Below are 23,109 nucleotides of genomic sequence, written 5' to 3' on the forward strand. Positions count from 1 at the left end.
AGGAGGCGGGGTTGAGGAAGGAGGCGGGGTTGAGGGAGGAGGCGGGGTTGAGGGAGGAGGCGGGGTTGAGGAAGGAGGCGGGGGTTGAGAAAGGAGGCGGGGATTAGGGAAGGAGGCGGGGTTGAGGAAGAAGGCGGGGGTTGAGGAAGTAGGCGGAGTTGAGGAAGGAGGCGGGGGTTAGGGAAGGAGGCGGGGATTAGGGAAGGAGGCGGGGTTGAGGAAGGAGGCGGGGATTAGGGAAGGGTTGGAAACCCTGAGGGTATGCCAGAGGCCGGATGGTGCGCTTGGTGTGCACATCACCTGGCACTCCGCTGCTTGCTCCAGACTGAAGGCCTGGCTAACGTAGGCACTTGCCCAGCCTTTGTTTTTGTGTCTTTCGATAGCTACAAAGTGAGGGAACTCTTGATTCAGCCCATGAGGGTGTGTGTGAAAATGGATGTTTGCAATCCACCACCAACACAGGGACTGTGGAGCAGTGTCATCACTGCAAACAGCAAGAACATAGCCGCTTCACTGAGGAATGGGTAGCCGTGGGACACCGGTACTGAGGCCCGGATGTGGGTTAGAGACACTGTGGGAGGGAGGCTGAAAAGTGCGAGAGACTCTCACCTCCATGACCAGGGAAGGTGTGAGGAAGGAGGGTGGTGTGAATTGAGCCCTGGCAGGCAAAAAGGTTTTACCCAGGCTGGAAGGAGAACCGAGGCTTGTAGCATGAGAGATCCCACCCAGGACAGGAACACCCCTCTGAAAGTCCTCCTTCTTACCTCACCGGGCCCTCACCTGTAGAGCTTCCCTTCCGGCTCCTATTGCTCCGCGGTGGATCCCTTTCAGGGGCTGTGTCATCTGACCGTGAGGCTTATCACACCATTGATAGAATAGTGGCAGCTAAGGCTGCCACAAGAGACTCATGCATGTTAACTCATTAAATCCTTCCAACCACTCCAGAAAATGTTTGCTGGTATTATTCCCATTTTAGGGATGAGGAAGCTACGCTCTGAAGATAGGTGATTGGTATTACCCCCATTGTATAGATGAGAAAACTGAGGTACAAAGAGGGTATGTGACTTGTGCCAGTTAAGCAAATTGTGATTCAATCCCAACCAGGTTGGCTCCACTTGTTGCTCTCTTACCTATCACATAACGGCAGGGGCTAACCACCTAACCTCTCACACAGTTAGAAATCTACCCTTCCGCTTCTGTGTGTGAATGGCCGTCCTCTTCTCTGTTAAGGAACCAGTGGGGGGAAGCTAAACCCACCTCCAGCTCCACCTGCAAGATCGCCCACCACAGAGCTTTCCAGCAAAAGCCAGCAGCCTGGGGGCCAGCTGCGGAATGGAAGCCAGCACGTGATTGGTAAGGACTCCACTTGCAGGGCAGGCTTCCCGCCCCTCTAAGACAGGACAGAGCTTCCCCTGCCCACCCAAGGGGGACAGACAGTTGACCAGCTTCCCATGCTGTCACTGTTGTATCTGTTTCTCAGTGAGCGATGAATAGAGGAACACAGAATAGCCTTCATGATCTGTGAAATGGGCACTTTCCCTCTGGGTCTTCTGGACGGGTCTAGGACCCACTCTCTAGTCATGTGACTCAGACTGGAGGAAGGGAAGACATCTGGCACTAGACCTGTGCATGCAGATGTGTGCATATCTCCATGGAGAGTAGGTCTGTAAGCCAGAAAGACCAGAGTGGCTTGATAAGGGGAGGGAATAGGTGGACAACTTGCCAGGCAGGAGGAAAACTAAATTGGGAGAAAACCACTTGGGGTCCTAGAAAACTCCATGTCCCTTCTGTATGCCCAGCTACTGTCAGGTCAGAGAAGGGCCAGGGCCCCTTCCCTCCTCACCAGAGCTCTGGGACAGAACCCATTTGCTTGGGAAGCCAGGCCTGACACTGGACACAGCCCAGCTGACATGTCTCCTTCTCAAAGCCTTCCTCAGGGAATTCAGCAGGTACTCTTGTTGAAACCCAATACCAGGTCCTTTGCTAGGCTTTCCCTCCAGGCTGGAGACTTTTTTTTCTGTTCCTTCGGCGGCTTCCCATAAGTGGGAGGAGGATCTCGGGCGTGGTGATGGACAATCACTGTACTTTGCCCATGCTGCATTCTCTTGTCCAGCCAGGAATACTCGAGAAGCAGGTGGACTCTCGGAGAAATAACCCTGCCATCGAAACCCTTGCACAGAGCAGGCAGACAGCAAGCAGGGTATTCAGTCAGTGCGACCTGTGTGCCCCTGCAAACAGTCACACTGGGGTCACAGTAGCAATCTGAGTAAACTCCAATTCCCGTATTTCTCACATGTACAGATGAATTCGAGTCTAAATTCACGTTCCACTCCATGGAAGACTTTCCCCCTCCAGATGAATTCAAACCATGTCAGAAGATATACCCCAGCAAGGTCCCCAGAAGTAAGTACCACTATAACAAGACCCTCCACAATACAAAGCACCTGCAGAGAGCCCTGTGACTTCACTGTCCCGTAGCAAGGATACTGTGCTGTGCAGACTTCTACAAGCTTAAGGGGACATACTAGTCCTACTACATAATGGTTCACTTAGAGGTTTCTATAGAGCACCAGAGTTAACTGGTATCCCTTTGGAATTGCTAGAACGAGGGGTGCATCCTTCCCTCCCCAGGGCCTTTGACTGGGAGACTTGACACCCAAACAACAGAGAAATGGGACATGGACTCTTTGCATTAATAACTGGAGAAGAACCCCATCAGATTCTGGCAAACCCTGAAATGGAAAATATCCAAAGGCCAATGGCTCTCAATATTGCCGACACATGACAATGACCAGCAGCTTTTTAAACTCCTGGAGGCCTGGCTGCATGTACTCAAGAGTGACACCCAGATGTCAGGGTCTCTGCCAGCTGCCAGCCATCTCCAGTGCACAGCTGAAGTAGAACCTCATAGCCCATGGACTCTCTAATTTCATTGTATAGACAGGCTCCGAAAGGAGGCTGGATGGAAGCCTCTTAGGGCTAAAACAGCAGGAAGGCCAGAGAAAACTGAGGGTTAGAGAGGTGACCGCACAGGGATTCTGTAGCTGCTTGGCAGTCTTGTGCAGTTCTTGGCAGTGCTAGGTCATCCAGGACTTCAGAAGGGAGGGGAGGGCAGAAGGAGCAGCATGAGGTTGGATGTGTCCTTATCCCCCCACTGAAATGGGGTCAGAATCCTTGTCTGTGCACTCAAAGGGGAAATTACATGCTTAAGACTGGCCCCAAACCAGAGTCCAGAACAGCAGACTCAGTAGACCTGTCCCTGCAGAGGGCCTAGCAAGGTCCCTTCTATGGGGCTCAGCTCCCTGGGAGCCGAGCGGGGATATCTGCTCTGCTCAAGACAGAGAAGCTCTCGGCATGTCATCTGCATGTGCACATTCTCTCTGCTGGCTGTGGGACTTCACTCCAGACAGAGGGGCCTGGTGTGCCCTCTGAATAAGGGTAATTAAAGAGGAATGTAGAGGCCCAGGAAGCAAGACCTTCTCAAGGTTTGACGGGCAGTGAAAACCAGCTGTGGGTGAAAGTGAGCCTGTGTCTACCTGGCATTCCTCCTCAGGCAGCGCGCACATGAACTGGCAGGTGGCGGCGGGCACACTGTGAGTGTCAGAGGCCAGTGAGAAGCCAGGTACCCAGGCTCACCCAACACTCTGAAGTGGGTGGCTGTCTTATTTAAGGTTCTTCTCTTGCTGTGATGGAACCCCATGACCAAAATCAATTTGAGAAGAAAGGGTAAATTTCACTTATACTTCCAGGAAGTTGGTCCATCATTGAAGAAATCTGGGCAGGAACTCAGGCAGGGCAGGGACCTGGATGCTGGCTCTGATTCAGGTCATGGAGGAACACTGCGTACCAGCTTATTCTCATAGTTTTCTCAGCCTGCTTTGTGATCACACCCAGGCCATCAGTCTAGGAATAGGACCACATACAGGGCTGGGTCCTTCCCCACCAATTAATTATGAGGAAAATGCCCTACAGGCTTCCCTACATCTCAGTCTTATGGAGGCATCTTCTGAATCAAGGTCCCCTCACCTCAGATGACACTAGCTGGCATCAAGTTGACATAAACCTAGGCAGGATGGATGAGTGAAAATTTTCTTAATGCATAAGGGTACTGGTGGCTGTTTATAGAACACATCAGTTAACTGGCATGAGGTCTGGAATTTTGTCAGTGAGGGAGCCATGTCGGGCACAGGCAGGCTTGGTGACAGAAGTTAGAGATCCAAAGTCCTATACAGAGAAAGCCACATTTCCATGTGGGCAGGAAAGCATCCAGGCTAGGGACAGCAAGGACCAGGAGAGAGTGCATTTCACAATCATCAGTGTCCCGTGGCATGTCAGGGCCCAGTACCTGGCTCGGGTGGCACAGGACTCAAGCTGGCAGATGTCAGTAAAAGGCAGCTGTGGGTTTGTCCTGCAGGGCAATCTTGGGAAGTGTGCACAGGTATCAGATGGATGAAGACATGAGTTCTTCTTAGAGAAACACAGGGTAGGGCTCAGGTGTCAATCTTTCAAGGGCAAGTCTTCCAGGAACTTAAGACCTCCTAGACCCCACCTGTTAAAGGCTCCCAATAGAAAGCCCCAAAGCCTTTAGCATATGGAGAAATTTCAGATCCAAACTACAACATGACCCATCAATTCCTCTCATCAGTTAGATGCCAAAGAATTTTAAGCTAATGTTCAGATAAAAACATGGATGTAGACATCTATAATCAAATAATTGGTAATAATCAAGAGTTGTAAACAGCTAATGAACTGATCAACAGAGTTTGGTATAGCCACACAGCAGGATACAGTTCAACTATAAAAAGGAGTCAGAAAAATAAAAGGAGTCAGTGCTGAGACATGTGACCCGGATGCACTTGAAAACATTGTGCGCAGTGAATCGCCCGGAGACCACATTCCACTTACATGAAACGTCAAAAATGAGCAAGACCACAGACATGGTTAGAATAGTACTAGAACATGGGAAATGAGGAGTGATGGCTGACTGGTCTGGGGTTTCTTTAGGGTAATGAAAAGATTCTGCAGCTAGCTAGTGGTGATGGTTACACATTACATTTATGAATGCACATGTTGTGGCTACTGGGAGAAGCCAAAGATTTAGACTCAATTCAAATGTAGATTAATGAATTCTTTCTTACTGCTAGCAGGACAGCAGCAGCCTTAGAGCCAAATAGCATGCCATGTGGAAGGGGATTAAGGTGGGGTTTTAAAGGCAGACATCAGGAAGGCATGCTTTACAACTATCCATGGAATCTACAGATGGTTAAGAAAATTATTTCCCTCAGTTGTTTCTTACTTTCCTGCTATATAGCAATAAGAAGACCATTCCATCGTTTCCCCACAGCGATAAGCAGGTTTTACAGAAGCAAAGGCAGCTGTAAAGCAAAGACAGCCCATTATCCCATTCTTCTCTCACCTGCAAGCCACTAGGATCTCCCAGGCATTCCAGAGCAAAAGGTCAGCAGCCCTTAAGGGATGCCCATCACAGTCAGCTCAGTGGGGAAGTGGCTGATTTCAGGTGGGACTATGCCCAACTTCTACTCTTTAAAAGAATTTTCAATTGTGAGAAAAATAAAACATGAAAGACCTCATCTAAAGTTTCAGCATTGGCCTTTAAGTGTGATCACATTGCTATGCAGCCAAACTTCTGAATGATTCACACCTTGCAGAACCAAAACTCCACAGACATTCAGTAGTAACTCTAGACTTCTTCCTACTTGAGCCCCTGATAATCACCCTTCGACTTACCTTTTCTATGATTTTTGAACACTGTAAATAGCTGACGTAGGTAGAAGTATATGCTATTTGATTTTTGTTCCTGGCTTATTTCACTTAGCAGAATGTCCCAAGGTTCACCCGTGTTAATCAGAATGTCTTTCAATAGTTTTACGGATAGACATATATGTGTATGCATATATTATATACCACATTTCTTTTATCCACTTTTCCATTGTTAGATATTGAATTGCTTCCACATTTTAATAATTGATGCTACTATGCACATGGTGTTCAGAGGTCTCTTCAAGACTCTGCTTTCAATTGATTTCCATATATATCCCAAAGTAGAATTTCAGGTCATATGGAAATTCTGCTTTGAATTGTTTGAGTAACCTCCATACTGTCCATAGCAGTTCAATCATTTTTCATCTCCACTATCTGTACACAGTGGTTTCGATTTTTCCACACCCTTGCCAACACTATCATCGGTTTTTAATTGAATATTTTTCTGTTTTTTCATACCCTCTCCAGTGAGTGCAGTGTGATGGCTCACTGTTGTCCAACTCTTATTTTAGAGGCTACCCATGATATATTATCCAACTATTCCCATGAGATACAGAACTTCCTCCCCACAGTGTCATAACTTTAACATCACCGTGGGTTCATTTTACAAAAATCAAAGGATTGGATGTCCCAAGAGTTTGATACTCAGTAGAAAAAGCACCAGACCTCTGGTCATATCTAGTTCCACCTTTGTGGTGACAATGGGGTAGCACCCTTTACCGCTCTTGACAATGCTGTTGACCACACCCTTACTCATCTGACTTCTAGCAGTCCACTGCTTGTCCCATGATGCTCTCTTCTGGGTATGCCTTACTTCTGTAAGACGGCAAAGATGCTGCTCTGCCTTTGCAATTGTCTCGCCTGCCTCCAGCCCCTTTGGTCCCCCAACTCCATCTGTAGTTCCTCTCCTGTGCTCTCCTCCTGGACTTTCTGAATCATGACAGACACTCCTTCATGGCCACTACTGGACTTCCGTGTCACCACATCTCACAGTGGTGTTTAGAGTGGCCCGGAACCCCCTCCTGCCAACAGCCTCCTTCCCCTGCACCCAGACTGCCCTCCATGTTCTGTTGTCCCACCAAAGGCATCAGTCATCTTTGTCTTCTGTCTCTTCTGCTCCCAGAATGAGGCCAACCACACACTCAATAAATGATGGTTGGATTGAAAAATGAAAGTATCCCAGCACATACACGTTGCTAAACTACCTATACAGTGAAAAATTTGGAAACAGCACCAAATTCCATCAATGCAATTAAATTAATTGCAGCAGTCACGTGCTAGAACTCTTGTGACCATTACAACAGTGTATTGAATAGTTGGTGACACAGGGATGGTGACGCTACCATGTCAGTAAAAACAGCCCAAGCTAGACTGTAAAAAAAGAACAAAATATTTTACAAAATGTATTGATTCTGTGTCGTGTAGTGTGGGGAAGTGCTGTGTGGCTTTCATTCTTTTTCTTTACTATTCTGTCCAGATTTTTATAATAAATGCATATTGCTGTCTGACTTTGAAAACTAATTTTAAGTTGAAAGTGATTGGAGGAGAGGAGAGGATTATCCCAATTCTGGCTCACGTACCTGTACAGGGGGAAATGGGGACCGGTGAATGTAAACTAGCCCAGCTAAGGGGACAAGTGGGCTGGCCTCTATTGAAGGGATCTGGTCCCTTTCATGCCAGCTGATGCTGTGACAGTGACGGCTGAGGAAGGTGGGTAAAACCAGGTGGACAATGTTACAAGTTTAGAATCTTCCACTTAGGAAGGCTGTTTAAGGCCACCTGGCTCAATTTCTCCATATACAGCCAAGAATGTCTCCACCTGGTGACAAAGGCAGGCTCGTGCCTGTGTTCTGTGCTCCATACCCAGTGCTCTCGGCCCCTCTTGGTGCCGCCTCCTCACTTTCCTGCAGGGCTTAGGCAGTGTTGGCCCTTGACTGACAGGTCTGATCTCTGTAAGAACCGCCTTTCCCCAAACAGTTCACCGGACTTGCTCTCCCAGGTTGGTGTTGGCATATCTAAGAGTCTCTGTCTGCTCCCTGCCCGAGTCAGCTGGCCACCCTCCTGCTGCCTGTAAATGGATTTTACCCGTAATATGGAAGTATGGCTGTGCTTAGAAGAGATAATAAGGCACACTTGGTTTGCACATGATGAAAAGTAAGGCTAGAAGTCCTCAGAGGCTCTTAGTCCAAGCACAGCTAACCTTTAAGCTGTGTCGGTGAGTGAACCAGGAGATGGCAGTCTATTGGCTCTCAGTACAGCAGGGACATGAGCTGGGGAAGAGGGAGAGATACAATTCATGCTATGAGCTGCTGAAGCAAAAGTGAGAGCATCGGCATTCCACTGCATCTGAAATGCCCATCGTACAGAAACATGTGGGAAGCACTGTTTACAGAGCGGCCCCAGAGAGTCTAGTGGTACCTCACATGGGAAAATCCTAACTCCCCCCCCCCCCCCGAGGATGCCCAACCACTCACTTCCAACAGCAGTGAAGTTTTTCTTGCAACCAGATGTGGAGTTTACCCACATTTTCATGGAGAAGCTGCTTTTCCTCCAGCCTCTCTGCTCTGACTAGCTTGTGGAAGCTGATAGGAACTGCCTACCTATGTTACTAGCCAGTGGTTTTCAGATGGAGGCAAATGTGCCCAGAGGCAATGGGTCATATCTAGAGTCCTGTGTGGTAGTTACCAGGAGGCCTGGGCTTGGGCAAGGCTGCCATGGGTACTGAGTGACTAGAGCTGAAATGCTTGTAAAAGCTGGGCCAGGAAATACACACCAGTGAGAGGGCCCTCTGTTGCACACAGGCCGTTTCTAAAGCTAAGGACCCACAAGGCTGCCGCCTCACGTGGAAGTGCCTCAGGGATGTCAGTGTCTTGGTATGTTTTACTCAAACTAGCTGAAAAGATAGCATTCTCTCTTCTATTTGCTCCAAAACATCTTTGTTCTCGAACAAGTACAGTCCCCACCTTGATTAGTGTTTTTTTGTTTGTTTGTTTGTTTGTTTTGCATTTCAAAGCTCTTTGTGCTCTGATGTTGATGGTCTTTGAAAGCTGTGCCTTACCCTGTAAGACTGTTACAGAGCCAAATTTGCACACTGTAGAAAAGTTCCATAGTGTTGGGAAAGTTTTTTAATGGCAATTCTACCACCCAAGAGGGGAAATAGCTTATTGTGGTTTTTGATGGATTTGAAAAACCTAGATTTTTGTTTCCATACAATTTCACCTCCCCAAATCATCTCCGTAAGCATTCAAGCAGCTGCTTGCTGCAATATCATGTCACCTTAAAACTCCCAGCACCTAATCCTTCTGTCAGACTGTCCTCAGTCACCATGTGGCTTTTTAAATAACTCAGAAACCCAGTCTCTAGGGCACACTGTGATATGTGTCCCCAGCAGCAGCAGGACAAGGGACAGGTGACAAAGACTTCCAGCCGAACACCTCGGCGGAAGACACACCAAGACGCCAGGAGATGAGGCTCAGAGCCGCTGACCGAAGGGAAAACATGGAAACACCTAGAGATGTGAATTTAAAACTCGAGTAAATCATCGTTTAAAAACTTCAGACTTTTGCTGTGGTGACACTAGCACGAGAAATTGGACTTGAGTGTGGGCATGCAGGCTAAGAGGCATTGGGGTTCCCCCCCCATTACCTTCTACATTCTTTCAGTTCTTAATTATGGCATTATATCCTGTGCAGCTTGCACAGTATTGAAGCACAGTACTATTTGGAGGTAAAGATATATTGTTGAAGCTTCACCAAATGGAACCCTGAACTGTGTCAGCCGGTAGTACCTGCGCAGTACTTGGTATGTCACAGCGGCAGATGGAGAAGTGTACCCAGAGGCTGGGTACATGCCAGTCAGGAAGGCTTCCTTATGCATCACTGCCAGTGGCTCCCTGAGCACATGGTCTGTGACACAGAAGATGGAAACACATACTCAGGGGCCAGATGGCAGAAGGTTTCAGGTTAGGCTCATGTTGCCTGGGGATCCTCTGCCGGTGTTTTAAGTGCTGGTTTAGCAGAAAGTATCTCCACAGGGTACAGAGGCCCTGGGCCAATAGACAGTGGGTGAGGTTACTCTTGTTTCTCCCAGGCCGCACACCTGGTTCCTGGCTCCAAGCTGAAGCAGCTGGGCAGGGCTCGGATGACATCAAAAGCAGAAATTCTCAGGTAACACCTCTCTGGATTCCGAATGTAAAGCCTGGAAGCCTCTGCAGCCGTGGTTCGCAATCTGTGGGGGGGGGGTCCTACATGTCAGATAGTTATATTAAAATTCATAACAATAGCAAAAGTACTGTTATGAAGTAATGACAAAGTGATTTTGTGGCCTGGGTCAGCACAGCACGAGGAACGGTACTTAGGGTCGAAGCATTAGGAAGGTCGGAACCACTGCCCTGCAGGGACTTCTCAACAGCTTTAGCTTTCTCCTCTGACTCCTCTTTCCTGAGAGTGCCATTCGTTAAAGGCCGGAAGGAACGACCTACAGTCTGCCTTGTAGCTTTCTTTCCTTAGGTTGCTACCTCATACAGAAGAGCTTTACTCACTCGGATCCTGCAGTCTCATCCCCCTGAGATGAGCCCGGGGAAAACCCAACAAGATCTGTAGCATATGATGCGGTGTTCTCGCTCACCTATAGATTAGATAATTTTGGGGGGCTTTTCTTGCATCAACATTAATTTGATTTTGACCAAAATTTCATCACAATTTAAGTGCCCTTAGCTACTTGTAATTGTCAAAGCTGGAAGGAAAAAACACATAAATGTCCTTGTTCTCAGCCTAAATAACTTATACAGAGAGTTTTCTAACCTGGATAGAGACAACATCTCTCATTACATGTGATATGGTCTTCTCTTTTACAATTCTTTGTTGCTGGGCGTGGTGGCCCATGCCTTTAATCCCAGCACTCAGGAGGCAGAGGCAAGTGGATCTCTGTGAGTTCAAGGCCAGCCTGAACTACAAAGAGAGTTCCAGGACATCCAGGGCTGTTACACAGAGAAACCTTGTCCCCCCCCCCAAAAAAAAAGAAAAAATCCTTTGTTTCTCCAAACACATGAATTTAGTCTGCCTTGGCCTACACTTGTTCCCAAGTTCTGTGTATCAGACAGCAGGTTGGCTGTTGATGAACTGGGTCATTCAGCAACTGTATGACACCTTAAAGAAATAGCCTGGCTTAGAAGGTACTAGAGTCCTGAAAGCTCCCGCCACCCCAGAGGAGTGCTTACTTTCTCCCAATCAGACCACACCCCGTTTTCTAAACACAGGTAATTCAAGAGTCGTAGAAACCACTCTCAGATAACCACAGGTTCAAAAGCAAGATCATGAGGGGGGAAAAGGGAGGGAGGACAGATTCCTGCAAGATTATTGACAGGTGGAAAAAAGGATTCTGGGAAGACCATAAGGTAGGAGGCACCAGGGTCTGCCACTATGCCTGGACTGTGATGTCTCTGGCACTTCTGGTATCAACTGAAGACTTGCAATGTCCAGGAAAGTCTTGGGCTGTAAACTAGTTGATTTTGCTCAGTTTCAACTCATAAGACATCAGCAGCTAGCCATTTCCCACCCACACCCCGATGAAAGACCTCGTGGAGCAACCTGTACACACGTGGGGCAGAAACTACCCACTCCTCCAGATAACTGGGATCCATGCTCCAATCACTCCCTCACTTTTCCAGATCACAGAGGTTCAGGTACTGATGTCAGCATCCTGGGATCCATGCTCCAATCACTCCCTCACTTTTCCAGATCACAGAGGTTCAGGTACTGATGTCAGCATCCTGGGATCCATGCTCCAATCACTCCCTCACTTTTCCAGATCACAGAGGTTCAGGTACTGATGTCAGCATCCTGGGATCCATGCTCCAATCACTCCCTCACTTTTCCAGATCACAGAGGTTCAGGTACTGATGTCAGCATCCTGGGATCCATGCTCCAATCACTCCCTCACTTTTCCAGATCACAGAGGTTCAGGTACTGATGTCAGCATCCATCATTTTCTCACCAGAGGTTCAGATGCTGATGTTAGCATCCATTGTTTTCTCACTCCCCCCACCAAGTTGTTGCAAGCCTCTCCCCTCCAGGCTAGAATGTTCTCTGGTAGATTCCCTTCTTCCCTTCCATTTTTCTGTCTCCCCCTTTGGGGATTCAAACACCAATGACTAGGTCAACATTAGTCAGTTTTCCCGTCACGCTGATAAAACACCTTACAGAAACAACCGTAGTGAGGGCAGCATTCCACATCTGTGGAGGCAGCCACTTGAGGTAACTGGGCACCTTGCACCTGTAGTGGGAAGCAGAGAGCTGTCTTGTGGGTTCTGGAGATTGAACCTGGGTCCTCTGGAAGAGCAGTCAGGGCTTTTACCCTCTGAGCCATCTCACCAGTCCTATATTTTCTAATATTTTTATAATTTTTATAATCAGAAAAACAAAACAATCGCCATAACCCCAGTCCCTACATTTACAAAGCTTTTTCCATTTTTTCAGTTAGCTTGTCTATGTTCTCTCATTTGACCCTCCATGATAGCCTGATGGTCAAGCCGGAGAGAGAAATTCATCTCTTTCCACAAAGGGAAACTTGTTGCAGAAGGTCAAGGAGTTACCCAGGGTGACTTTCTGACCTCTGCCTGATATTCCCATTGCTTTTGTAATATTTATTCCATAAATGTTCATAAGACAGTATCAGGTCTCCACATACCACCAATTGCTTCTATAAATGACCATAAGACAGTATCAGGTCTCCACATACCACCAATGGCTTCCATAAATGTTCATAAGACAGTATCAGGTCTCCACATACCACCAATTTCATGTCCCCTTTACCTCTTCCCATTCTCAGTCCCTGGGGGAGGGGCACAAAGTAAAACAAAATCTCCTTGTACATGATGGGGCCACCTTGCTTACAAGACAAGTTTGAGATCCCAGGCCCGGTGGGTCTTTTGTGGGCAGTGAGTCTTCTGGCCCCTTCTCAGTAATGCTCTGTCGTGTTTCTGCAGCTATCTCTGAAGGCACTCCGGTGAGAAGATGGATGAAGCCAAGGCCCTGGGGTTCTTTATTGGATGGACACCAGGATAGCTCATCAAGACTCTACCATGCTCCAGCTCTATTCATTTGACAGGCAGGCTCTGAACAGAGCGTTAGTTACTGTAAATAATGATTTGCACGAACTTTAAAACACCACTTTAGTCAACTTCTATTTGAGTAATATTTTAATATTTTTAAATATGCATCTTGGCCTTTGTCTGTTTGTACAGATGGAGCCCTATCCCACCCTGTAGTGTCCACTGTGACTATAAAATATGCTTGCAGGCTGGTCCTTCCTAGATTCCGAAACATTTTTTTCATTAGTTTTCAAGTAGTCTCAGAGTCATAAAAATCCACAACAGCTTCTAATTGGCATGATTCTCATCACACCAACTGCAAAATCAAACCAGATAATGCCTTATAAGCCATGCAGCTCGGAGGAAGCGGCGTGTCCCCAGGTCCCAGCAGTGCCAGACAGCCTCCAGTGAGCGAGATGCCACGTCTCACTTCCTTTTATCAGTACAGGGATGCCATTTTGCTGCCTAATGTAAATATATCCCAATGCAAAGACTGGAGTGGGCTTGGCCCCTCACATGCCTTCCGCAGGGCCCCTTTTGTAACTGGATTCTTTGACAAGCAGCCAGTGCTTTTACTGTTTACAGCATCCCTAGTGCCCAGTCTCCATCACGTTTCCTTCTGCCCCTCCAAGCTTTCACTCCATCCTGGTAGTCAGGATAAAGTTAGCTTTATGAGATTTTGATATCTTTCCACCCCTGCAGATTATAAATGTATATAGCTCATGATTATGATAAGCTTATTTTTACCTCAGAGGTCTCTCTCCCCCAAGCCCCACCCTGAGTGTAGGATTTACATGGAAAATACAGCATACATTGAAAGAACAAATAACCCTGGGGCGATAGCTCTGTTGATAAGATGCTCGCCTCACAATCCTAAGGACCTGAGTTCAGTTGCCAGAGCCCACATGAAGCTGGACGGCAGCAGTACACACTTGTTATCCCATGGGAAAACAGAGTCAACCAGATCCCTGGGCCTCACTGACCCGTCAGTCTAACCAGGGAGTCCCAGGTCCCCGAGAGCCACACTGTTGCAAAATACAAGATGGTATCTCCTGAGGCCACAACACCCAAAGATGACTTCTGGTCTCTACAGGCTCACACATACATGTGCATGCACACTCCACACAGGAACACACACACCCACATACAAACACATACGGAAGAGCAAAGCATTCCATCGGTGGGAATCCCAGAACACCTCTCTGCCCGAGGGCATTTCCCTCTGAGCTGAAAAGCACAGATGTCTGATGGCTCTCCTGCCGTGTGGCGTGCACCTGGGGTGGCAGGCAGATATACACAGCAAGTTCAGCTGCCCTGGACAGAGGGCCAAGCCAGGCTGGGGCTGCTCTCAACACCTTTGAGCCCCAAGGGAGGGAAGTATGCTTTTGCATTTGTCAGGCCCCAAATGCTCCCATCCGAATGCAAGGCTATAGCAGAGAAGGGGGGAAATAGAGGGAAACAGGATTTCTGCACTGTGCTCGGAATAGCTGTGGACAGGAGGAGGAGGAGGAGGAGGGCAAGGAATGGTGTGCAACGGAGCATCCCACTCGGGCACTCACACGGACAGGAACATTAGCCCAGGTCAGGCCATCCAGAGATGATGGACAGGGAGAGTGTTCAGCCATGTGTCTGCAGGCACCTGACTGTGTTTCGGAGCAAATGTCCTACACTGGTGTTGTGCTTTCTCATTAGAGATAGTAGAAACTGAGCCAGGGTCAAGTCCCATCTCCGGAGCATGACTCAAGCCACTGTAACTACATCAAGGGACATGAAGCTCCCATGCTGCTGATTTGTTGTATTGGTTCTGGAAGTTTGCAGGAAGGTCAGGCTCCACTCCCTTCTCCTCCCAGCCTTGCAAAGTAATAATCCTGGAGTTTTAGTAATTACAAGAGGGCCACTAGCAGTCTGCTGCTTGCCCAGTGACTTGCTCACGGGCTCATGTTCTGCACTGCTGGGACAGAAATTAAAACTACTGAAGAGTTGCTGGGGAGATGTCTCAGTCAGTAGACTGCCTGCGGGCCAAGCATGAGAACCTGTGTTCATATCCCCAGGACCTACATAAAAGCCAGGCATAGGGGTGCATGTCTGTAACCCAGGTCCTGGCAGTTAAGTCAAGACTGCTGACCCCAGGAAGGTCAGTGACCAGCCAACCCCACCAAATTATTGAGCTGCAGGTTTAGTAAGGAATGCTAATAAGAAGAGAGAGAGAGAGAGAGAGAGAGGACACCTGTTGTTGGCCTTTGACCTCCAAATACTTGTGCACAGATGTGCCTTTGTTCACACGCACACACACACACACACACACACACACGCCTGCATGCGCACACACACAGGTACATACAACACAAATAATTTTTAAACTATTTAAAGACAGAGGGAAAGAACAAGCAGAAACCAAAAACAGCAAGCAGGGAGCAATCTCAGGAATCTGGCCTAGCAGCTCTCCTTCAGACCTATCACTGAAGCTACCAGCCTCCAAGTTCAAGCGGGCACGTCCAGTTCCCACGGGTAGAGTACAGGTTGGGCCCTTGACCATGAACTCACGTGGAGGCGTCCCTGCCATCCTCGCCCACCCTTACATCACAGACTGTGACCTCCCAGCGTCTCACCTGTATTTTATATTTACCCGTGTCTCCTGCTGCAGATTCACTCCTTTGTACCCAATAAACTTTAATAAGTGGCGATGTCTGTGGTCGTTTCCCTGCAAAGCCTATCTGTGGTCACCAGTACTGATCTCAGCCTCTTTGATGGACATGTGATGATTAATCTGGAATATAGTACACTATGGTGCAGAAGTGCAATGCGTAGCAGTCAGACTTGGGCACTAAGACACATCTTTAGGGATCAGTAGGGCTTAAACGAGGCATCAACCTTTGTAAATGGTTGTTAGTGTCTCTTGGCCTGCTCCCAGCTGCCTCAGTTGGTTTATCACGAGGTACCCCTGGCAGAGGCTCGGTCTGGCTGACACAGCCTTCCTTTCTCTCCAGGTCTGTATTCAAGTCTCCCATCTTAGTTGATGACGTCAGACTTTCCCCCAGAGCATTCAGCAGTTATCACTTAACCACTGAGCCATCCCTCCAGCCCCCTATGAAAATCTTTGTTGTGCGAGGGTGGGGGGAAGGATTTAACCATATACATTTTAAAAATAGGCAACAATACACTTACCCGTTTTATTACTACAGTATGCGCCAAGTATGTTGATTTATAAATTCTGCCAATGTGTTAAAATGGGAAAGTTTTGTCTTACTGGGGATCGAACCCGGGACTCTACGCACGCAGCACTAAGGAAACCTTCAACCCAAAGCACTTGGTCTCTCCCCTGCAACTCCGCCAGCCCTTCAAAGGAGCCTTTTCTGATGGGCGGAGTCCTATCCCCTACACAGTTGTGGTTCTCGTGGACAAGGAAGCCTGGCACAGGGGAGCTGAGGTTTCTCTACTGGGGAGGTGGCGGGAACTGGAGTTGAAAGGCAAACAAGGATATGAGTCTCTTGAGTTTGGGGGACTAACCTACTTAGGTGTGCCTCAGTTTCCCCATCATCCAAACCGGGGTGTAAATGTGTATGTGGACGTAAGTGATGAAAGCAAGGAGTCTGTGTATTTGTCCCCTCTCGGTATTTCACGTAAACAGAGTTATCTGTGTCTTCTTGTGACCAATTCATTTTGCCCAACAGAATGTCCAGAATGTCCATACATACTGTGGCATGCATCACAACTGCCTTCTCCTTTAAAGGCTGGATAGTAAGTACTCCACTGTACAGATGTACCACATATGTAACCATCCATCCACTCCCCTATAGATAATTTAATAGGCGAGGAAGGCGGCCGGACAGGCATCTTTTCCAGCCTTGCTTGCAATTCCTTTGGTACACACTAGGAGTAGAATTGCTGGGTCATAGGGAATTTCCTGACAAATCGCCATAATCTACAGTGGGCACCATTTTCTTTCCTGCCAGCCGTGTAAGATGTTTCCAGCTCCCTACATGGTAGTTGACTCTTTAAAAAAAATTTTTTAGTTTATTCTTTGTGTCTTTCACATCATGCATCTCGATTCCATTCATTTCCTGTCCCTGAGTATCTGTGTCCCTGAGTATCTGCCCTCTGCCCTTGCACATACCCCCAAGTAAAATTTAAGAACAAAAAGGGGGGGAATCTCATCATGGAAGATGAATAGTGACATAGTGAATTGCGCAGTTAATGCTTTTGCCCATAATCTTTACTGCCAAGTGTTCATTACAGAGGGTCATTGGTCTGGTTCGAGCCTCTGGTTTCTGCTACACTATTGATGCTAGGCCCTCACTGGGACTCCTCTTGTTATCCTGCTGTTGCCCTGTGTTGTGGAGATCCTGAAGCTTAAGGCCTGCAGGGTAGTCAATTCTTGTTCTGCTGCTGTTCTGATGGAGCTGAGTGGTATATGGTTATAGTTTTATTTAAAGATTTATTTATTTATTATGTATACAGTATTCTGTCTGTATGTATGCCTCCAGGCCAGAAGAGGCACCAGATCTCATTATAGATGGTTGTGAGCCACCATGTGGGTGCTGGGAATTGAACTCAGGACCTCTGGAAGAGCAGTCAGTGCTCTTAACCTCTGAGCCATCTCTCCAGCCCCAAGGTATATGGTTATAGTTTGGATTTATTTTTTATTTTATTTTATTTTTTTGGTTTTTGTTCGAGACAGGGTTTCTCTGTGTAGCTTTGGAGTCTATCCTGGCTCTCGTTCTGTAGACCAAGCTGGCCTCCAACTCACAGATATCCACCTGTGTCTGCCTCCCGAGTGTTGAGATTAAAGGTGTGTACCACCAACCCCCCGGCTTGGGGTTTATTTTTAAATAGTGGATTTGTTTTCACGGTGGCACTTAGTGTAAGGCCCTGCTGAAGTAACTGCATTTTCTAAGGGTTCAAATCAGAAAAGTACAGTTCCTTTACACATTTGTCTTGTGACTGGTGCTGACTGTGTTCATGATACACACACAGAAAAAAAAAGGAGGCTCCTGGGTATTGACTTTGATATTTTTATTGTACACTTGGTGCATTTAAAGACACTCCTGAGGGCAAGCACTGGATAGGGACATTATTCGACTTGTAGATATTTGTACAAAAGGCTGTTAAGACCACACAGTCGGTTCCCCCAACACAGGAAACAAAGGTTCTATGGCATTTCAGTTCTCAGGTGATTTAAGACATGTATCATTCCTGCAAAATTTCTGTGTGTGATATTTCAGGGTGGTTGGCTTCAGCCAGATAAAACGCACTTGACACACACCACAGAACAGGAGCCGGGACACAGAGCCATGTGGCGTGAAGCCCCACAGCTAAGGGAGGCACAGAGGAGATGCTACGCTTGCCCTCCACCTGCCGAAGCTCTCCCTCCACGGCCCCCCTCCTGGCTTCCTCACGTTTTCTCCCAAAGGGGAGCTCTCCGCTGAAGACCTTTTGCAATGAAAGAAAGCAGCCAGTGACTTCCAGACACTCACACCTGGCTGCCCTGAGGGCCTTCCAGAAGTGGTATGGATGTGGGATTGACATTATTATTATTTTTTTTGTGGTCGACAATTATTTTTATAGCTGCTGACGCCTACAAACACTGATCTTGGGTTGGGCTAAGTCTCCACAGCTTTTATCAGGTCCCTGTTCTACCACAGCTTCCAGACACACCCAGGAATGATAAAAGACTATTTCCTAATTGCTAACTTAACGTCGGCTCAAGCGTCTGCCCCCAGCGGTCATGCTGTTTTCGCCCAGTGGAAATCTCATCCACACAGGACTAGCTAGCTTACGTTAGGTTCTACGGCAGGTGGGGGCAGGCAGTCTGTCCTTAATGGTCATGACTTCTTTCTGCACAAAGTGTGCTCAGGACCCCCCACCCTCCAGGCTTAACTGGTGGCCTTCTGGGAAGTCATTTACAGAGTGATCTTAAACATTCCATATTATTTCATCCTGGATATCCACTTTCTCTGTGCTGTTCAGAAAACTAACCCCTGATTAAGAAATTACCATGAAAGAAGCCTTTCTTCAAAGAGAAATCCACTAGGAGCATTTTAAAACAAATATTCTTCTACATCTGCCTACTCAAAATCCAGCATCATTTCTGCTGTTAATTTAGATAAAGTCACTAAAGTACATGCAGGAACCTCACCAGATTCCTTATTTTCCTTGTGTCTGTTCCCACCCATCCCAGTGAGAAAAGTTTCTACCCCAACCCAGTTCTTAACCATTGACTGAAGGGAAAAACCAGAGGCCTTAACTGCTGCCAGGTTGCCCTCAGTGGGCTCCTGCGCCCTCTAGTGGTAAGACGACAGCGTGGTTGAGATGTACAATGCTCCGAGCAAGAGGGTTGGCCTTTCTCTGTGATGCTGGGCTAAGATCAATATCCAATAATAGAAGTAGCCACTGTGTTTTCCAGTGCCCACCTGAGGTGACATCAAGTTGGCACAGCCGTCTACAACCTTGGCCAAAGTAATGAAAGAGGGTTGTTGTGACATTTACTTTCACTGGACTTCTGATCGAACCCTGAATGGTCTTGGCTGTCTCAGACAGGTCAGATCTGGTGTGTTGGCTTCACACGTGGCGGTGAGACCACACAGGGGAATCACAGGATGGCTCTCCGCATCACCTCACTTAACTAACTCGGCGGGTGGGGTGGGACAGGCAACTGTTTCTCCCCAAACGTCACCCTTCTTCCATTTGCGCCCGCGGGCACTTTCGGCTTAGCCCTGGACCTGTGCTCTCTGATTATCCACATCAGACGCTGCGGTCAGCCTGCCCAAAGCCCCTAGCAACTGCAAGCCACCATTGGGTGTCATGAGCTTGTCCCATCTCTCGCGTTTTGCCATTTGTTTATACATGGAACTCACGGAACAGTCGAGAAAGGGGCTCACAGCACATACACCCTCTTACAGGAGGGCTGAAAGAGAAGATATTTGTCCCAATGAAGCATCTGGCCTGCATCACATTGTGAAATGTGGGCTCAGGTCCCTGCAAGCTCTCCCAGCCCGTGGTAGGAAGGATCCGGGGACCCTAAGCCATGCCTGAGGCCATTGAGGGACAGCGCCTGTGTGTTCAGCCCTGTCAAGAATGACGACATATAAGTGGGCCCTGCAGCACACCCCCACTAGCCGTTCCTCTAATCTACACGTCTGCCAGTCATCCCTACCCGCTTTGGCCCCTTCAGGAGTCGTGGGCAGTGGCGGTGGATAAGCTCCCACATCCTCTCATTCTCAACACCAATCCAAAGGCAGCTGCTCGGCAGTGGGGCATAAGAACTAAGTGGGGAGACCCTGGAGGTCAGGTGCTCAGCACACTGACATGCGGGAATCTAGGTAACCAGGCAGTGGGCACAGCCATCTGTCCTCAGCCTGCCCTGTCTTCCCCACACCCCTCCAGAGGAGTCGAGTCCTTTTTGCAACACAACGATGCTGGAGACAAGTGAGTTGAATTCCAGTCTCCATCGAGACAGTGCTGCCTGGACCCAGGGGCTTTCAACAGTCAGGAGTCCCTTTTCTTTCCCTCATTGGCTGAGATTTAAAGTTGTGAACTCTGCCGAGGCCATTTCACGCATCTTCTACATGTTGCTGACGATCCAATCGCAAGTCATCTATACACGGGCGGGTGCCGTGCTGGATGGGGAGGTCCAGCTAACACGGACGCCCAGCTCTCCTGCATCTGGAAGCAGGTCTGGTCTACTGCGCATGGGCACGACCCGGAAGCAGGTCTGGTCTACTGCGCATGGGCACAATTCACAGAGGACAGGTCTTTCAGAGTCACAATCACTGGTGCAGAGCTGGGACTGTCCCCAGGATCCTCTGTCCCTTCCCATTAGCTTTGTTTCCCAAGACATACCTGTGGGGACTGTGAGCTGCACATACATAAGCCTGTGCTTTGTGGGGGAAAGCTGGGGGGGGTTCTCCCCCATCTACACACACAAGAGTCTTCAGTATGAACAAAAGCCTTTTGTTAACCTCGAGGAAACCACTATCTAGAGAGGGACTAGGACCTTCACAACTCCGGTCTTTCCCACCAGCCTGGCCTTGCAGCCCTGTCCAAGGCTGGGGGAAACTCTCGCTCTCCTAAGGTGCCCATTGTCACTGAAATACAAGAACATCTTCAGGCCCACAGCTTATCACACAATGGAGCAGGAGGCATGTGGGATCGAGTTACATAGCCAAGGGGGGTTGCTAAGCTGAACAGAGGGAACATTTAGACACAAGGCGGCCACATGGTAAGTCTCATTTTACTCAAACAGAAGAGTGTTTCTCTGCTGGTAATTTAGTTAGGTGGGAAGTTTTAAGTAAGGGCGAGGGTGCTTACATCACTTAAAGAACTTCATCTCGGTGTCCACACAGTCGTAGAAAAGGTCCCCCACCTCGGCAGGGTCCGGGGGCTCGGGGCTGCTTAGGATCTCTTCCATGGCTTCCAAGCCTTGCTTCTCCAGCTCCAGCATGGTCTTCCTCAGCGTGCGGCCTTGCTCCTGAGGAGGGACAAAGCCATGCAGGACGGTATGCGTCATGGCAGTGGACACTGACTTCCTGCCTATAGGATCATCTATCTACTCCCTCCTCTGTACCCAGACCGCTACTGGGGATGCTCTAGAATGCAGTTACATCAGCCTGCTCCAAACACACCCACCCACAGATTTAAAGTCCTGACTTCTGAGTGGTAGTCAGGGCACTCTGGCCTCTTGCCTGGCATATCCATCTCCTTCATCCATATGTATTGCTACACCCCATAATAGTCTCTTCCCATTGCTCATATGACTCTGAGCCGAGTCTTGGCACTGTGAGAGGCCACTGGTGAAGACACAACCTGAGTTGCAGTGGAGACCCGAGCATATTAGAGACACTAAGCCAAGCGTATGACCACTAAGGACCCCAGCAGGTGCAGAATGGAGCAGGCCTGAGCCTGTGATAAGCTACTCCAAGTTTAATAGCAGATGAGGAAGAGATCCTCAACCTGCTGGATTCAGAGTAATAACAAAATCAGAGGCTTCCTTTTCTTTGGCTTCAGGAGAGTTGTAGGAAAGGTAACTCCTGCCTTCTCTTTCTGAGAGAGACCTGTCAGGCTAGCGAGGAGAGGGGGTGTGTGCAAGCTACCTCTCTGCCTCCTTTCCCGTTGACTGCCACCATCATCCCTGGACCTCCTCCTGCCTCACCTGGTCACTCTCGATGACAGCACGTGCCCACTCATGAGCCTTGTACAGCTCATGCCGGCGGTCTGGCTTCTCCTGGAACCGAGGTTCCTTTTTGGCTGGGTCATCGTCGCCAAAACAGGGTGACTGTGCTTTGGGGACAAGTTTTACGTCATCAACAAAGATGAATGGCTTGAATATGGACCTGGGGAGAAAGGAGAGCTGCTTCAGGCAGACTGAGCGTGGTGCCTGGAGTATCCAGTCATGAGGCAGGCAAGCGCAGGCCAAGAGACACTGCTGTATGTTTTAGTCATTACTTCAATAAAACAAAGGCTGATGTGGAGACTTTTGCTGCCCTGGGAAGGTGATCGGAAAGACCCTTTTTGTTGGAAAAGAAGAGCAAGTAGACACAGTGGTCCAGGACAGGGCAGAATAAGCCATGTATTTGAATGAAACAGAGGGCTGCCCTTTCTCTCCTGGGAAGGCAGTGGTTTTCAGTTTTGGTATTAAGGGTCTACTTTCTTGAAAAGTCGTTGAAGTATCTCACAGACTAGAGGAGGTCAGATTAGGTGATACGAGCTAAGCCAAGAGCCCCGGAGGGGACGTGACCAGGGAAACCGGAGGCTGGTTGTCTAATGAGAGCGAGGCTGAGCAGAGAAGGTGTTTGATGCCCCCGCCACATTTGACTCCTATTCTCCCGGCAGGATGAGTATATCTTAGAGGACATGGCTGAGTCCAGGTGCACACACACATGTACTTGTGCACACCGGAGAACAGGTCACACAAATACATATACACACCCCAAAGCAGCCACGCATATATAAAGAGCTGTACAGGATGAGAGACACCCACAGCTGACTAACAGCTGGAAGAAACGTCTTATTCTTCTCCCCCTTCCCTCTCCACATCCAAGGAAAACTCTGCTGGGACAGATGTGCAATTCTGGCAGACACCCTGGGGGCCACTTGCAATAGCAACAGGAGAAAGTGAGCAAATGAGCCTTTCCCACTCTATGGACTGTGATGGATTTGTGCGGTTTACACTTTGTCTTCTCCTCTCAACGGAGCCATGAAGAGGTCAAAGATGAGCCGGGATGTTGACTTTCTCAGCTCTG

The 23,109-nt window shown here is 48.4% G+C and overlaps 2 protein-coding genes across 6 annotated transcripts in view; one reads left to right on the forward strand and one right to left on the reverse strand.

Annotated features, from left to right (window-relative positions):
• Positions 1–15,553, forward strand: part of Wipf3 (WAS/WASL interacting protein family member 3) — an 82,292-nt gene extending 66,739 nt beyond the window's left edge. Inside the window, exons 6-10 of one of the 5 annotated variants that reach the window (XR_005873860.1) lie at positions 1,231–1,353; positions 2,302–2,403; positions 9,871–9,947; positions 11,450–11,744; positions 12,767–15,553. Coding sequence is in view for 2 of the 5 variants with exons in the window: in XM_040737812.1 (XP_040593746.1) it covers positions 1,231–1,353; positions 2,302–2,403; positions 9,871–9,947; positions 12,767–12,790 (326 nt within the window). In the remaining 3 variants the exon portion in view is untranslated. The other 4 variants (XR_005873861.1, XR_005873862.1, XM_040737812.1 and 1 more) reach the window with 4 other exon arrangements.
• A 2,316-nt stretch (positions 15,554–17,869) lies between these two features.
• The window catches only part of Scrn1 (secernin 1), a 60,359-nt gene continuing 55,119 nt past the window's right edge, over positions 17,870–23,109 (reverse strand). Inside the window, exons 7-8 of the mRNA XM_040737620.1 lie at positions 22,020–22,200; positions 17,870–21,338 (exon numbers count right to left, since the gene is read on the reverse strand). Of these exons, the coding sequence (XP_040593554.1) occupies positions 21,180–21,338; positions 22,020–22,200 (340 nt within the window). The 3' untranslated portion in view covers positions 17,870–21,179. The remainder of the gene's footprint in view (positions 21,339–22,019; positions 22,201–23,109) is intronic.

Source organism: Mesocricetus auratus, unplaced genomic scaffold, assembly GCF_017639785.1.
Source record: "Mesocricetus auratus isolate SY011 unplaced genomic scaffold, BCM_Maur_2.0 Super-Scaffold_100676, whole genome shotgun sequence".
In the NCBI taxonomy this organism is placed as follows: domain Eukaryota; kingdom Metazoa; phylum Chordata; class Mammalia; order Rodentia; family Cricetidae; genus Mesocricetus; species Mesocricetus auratus.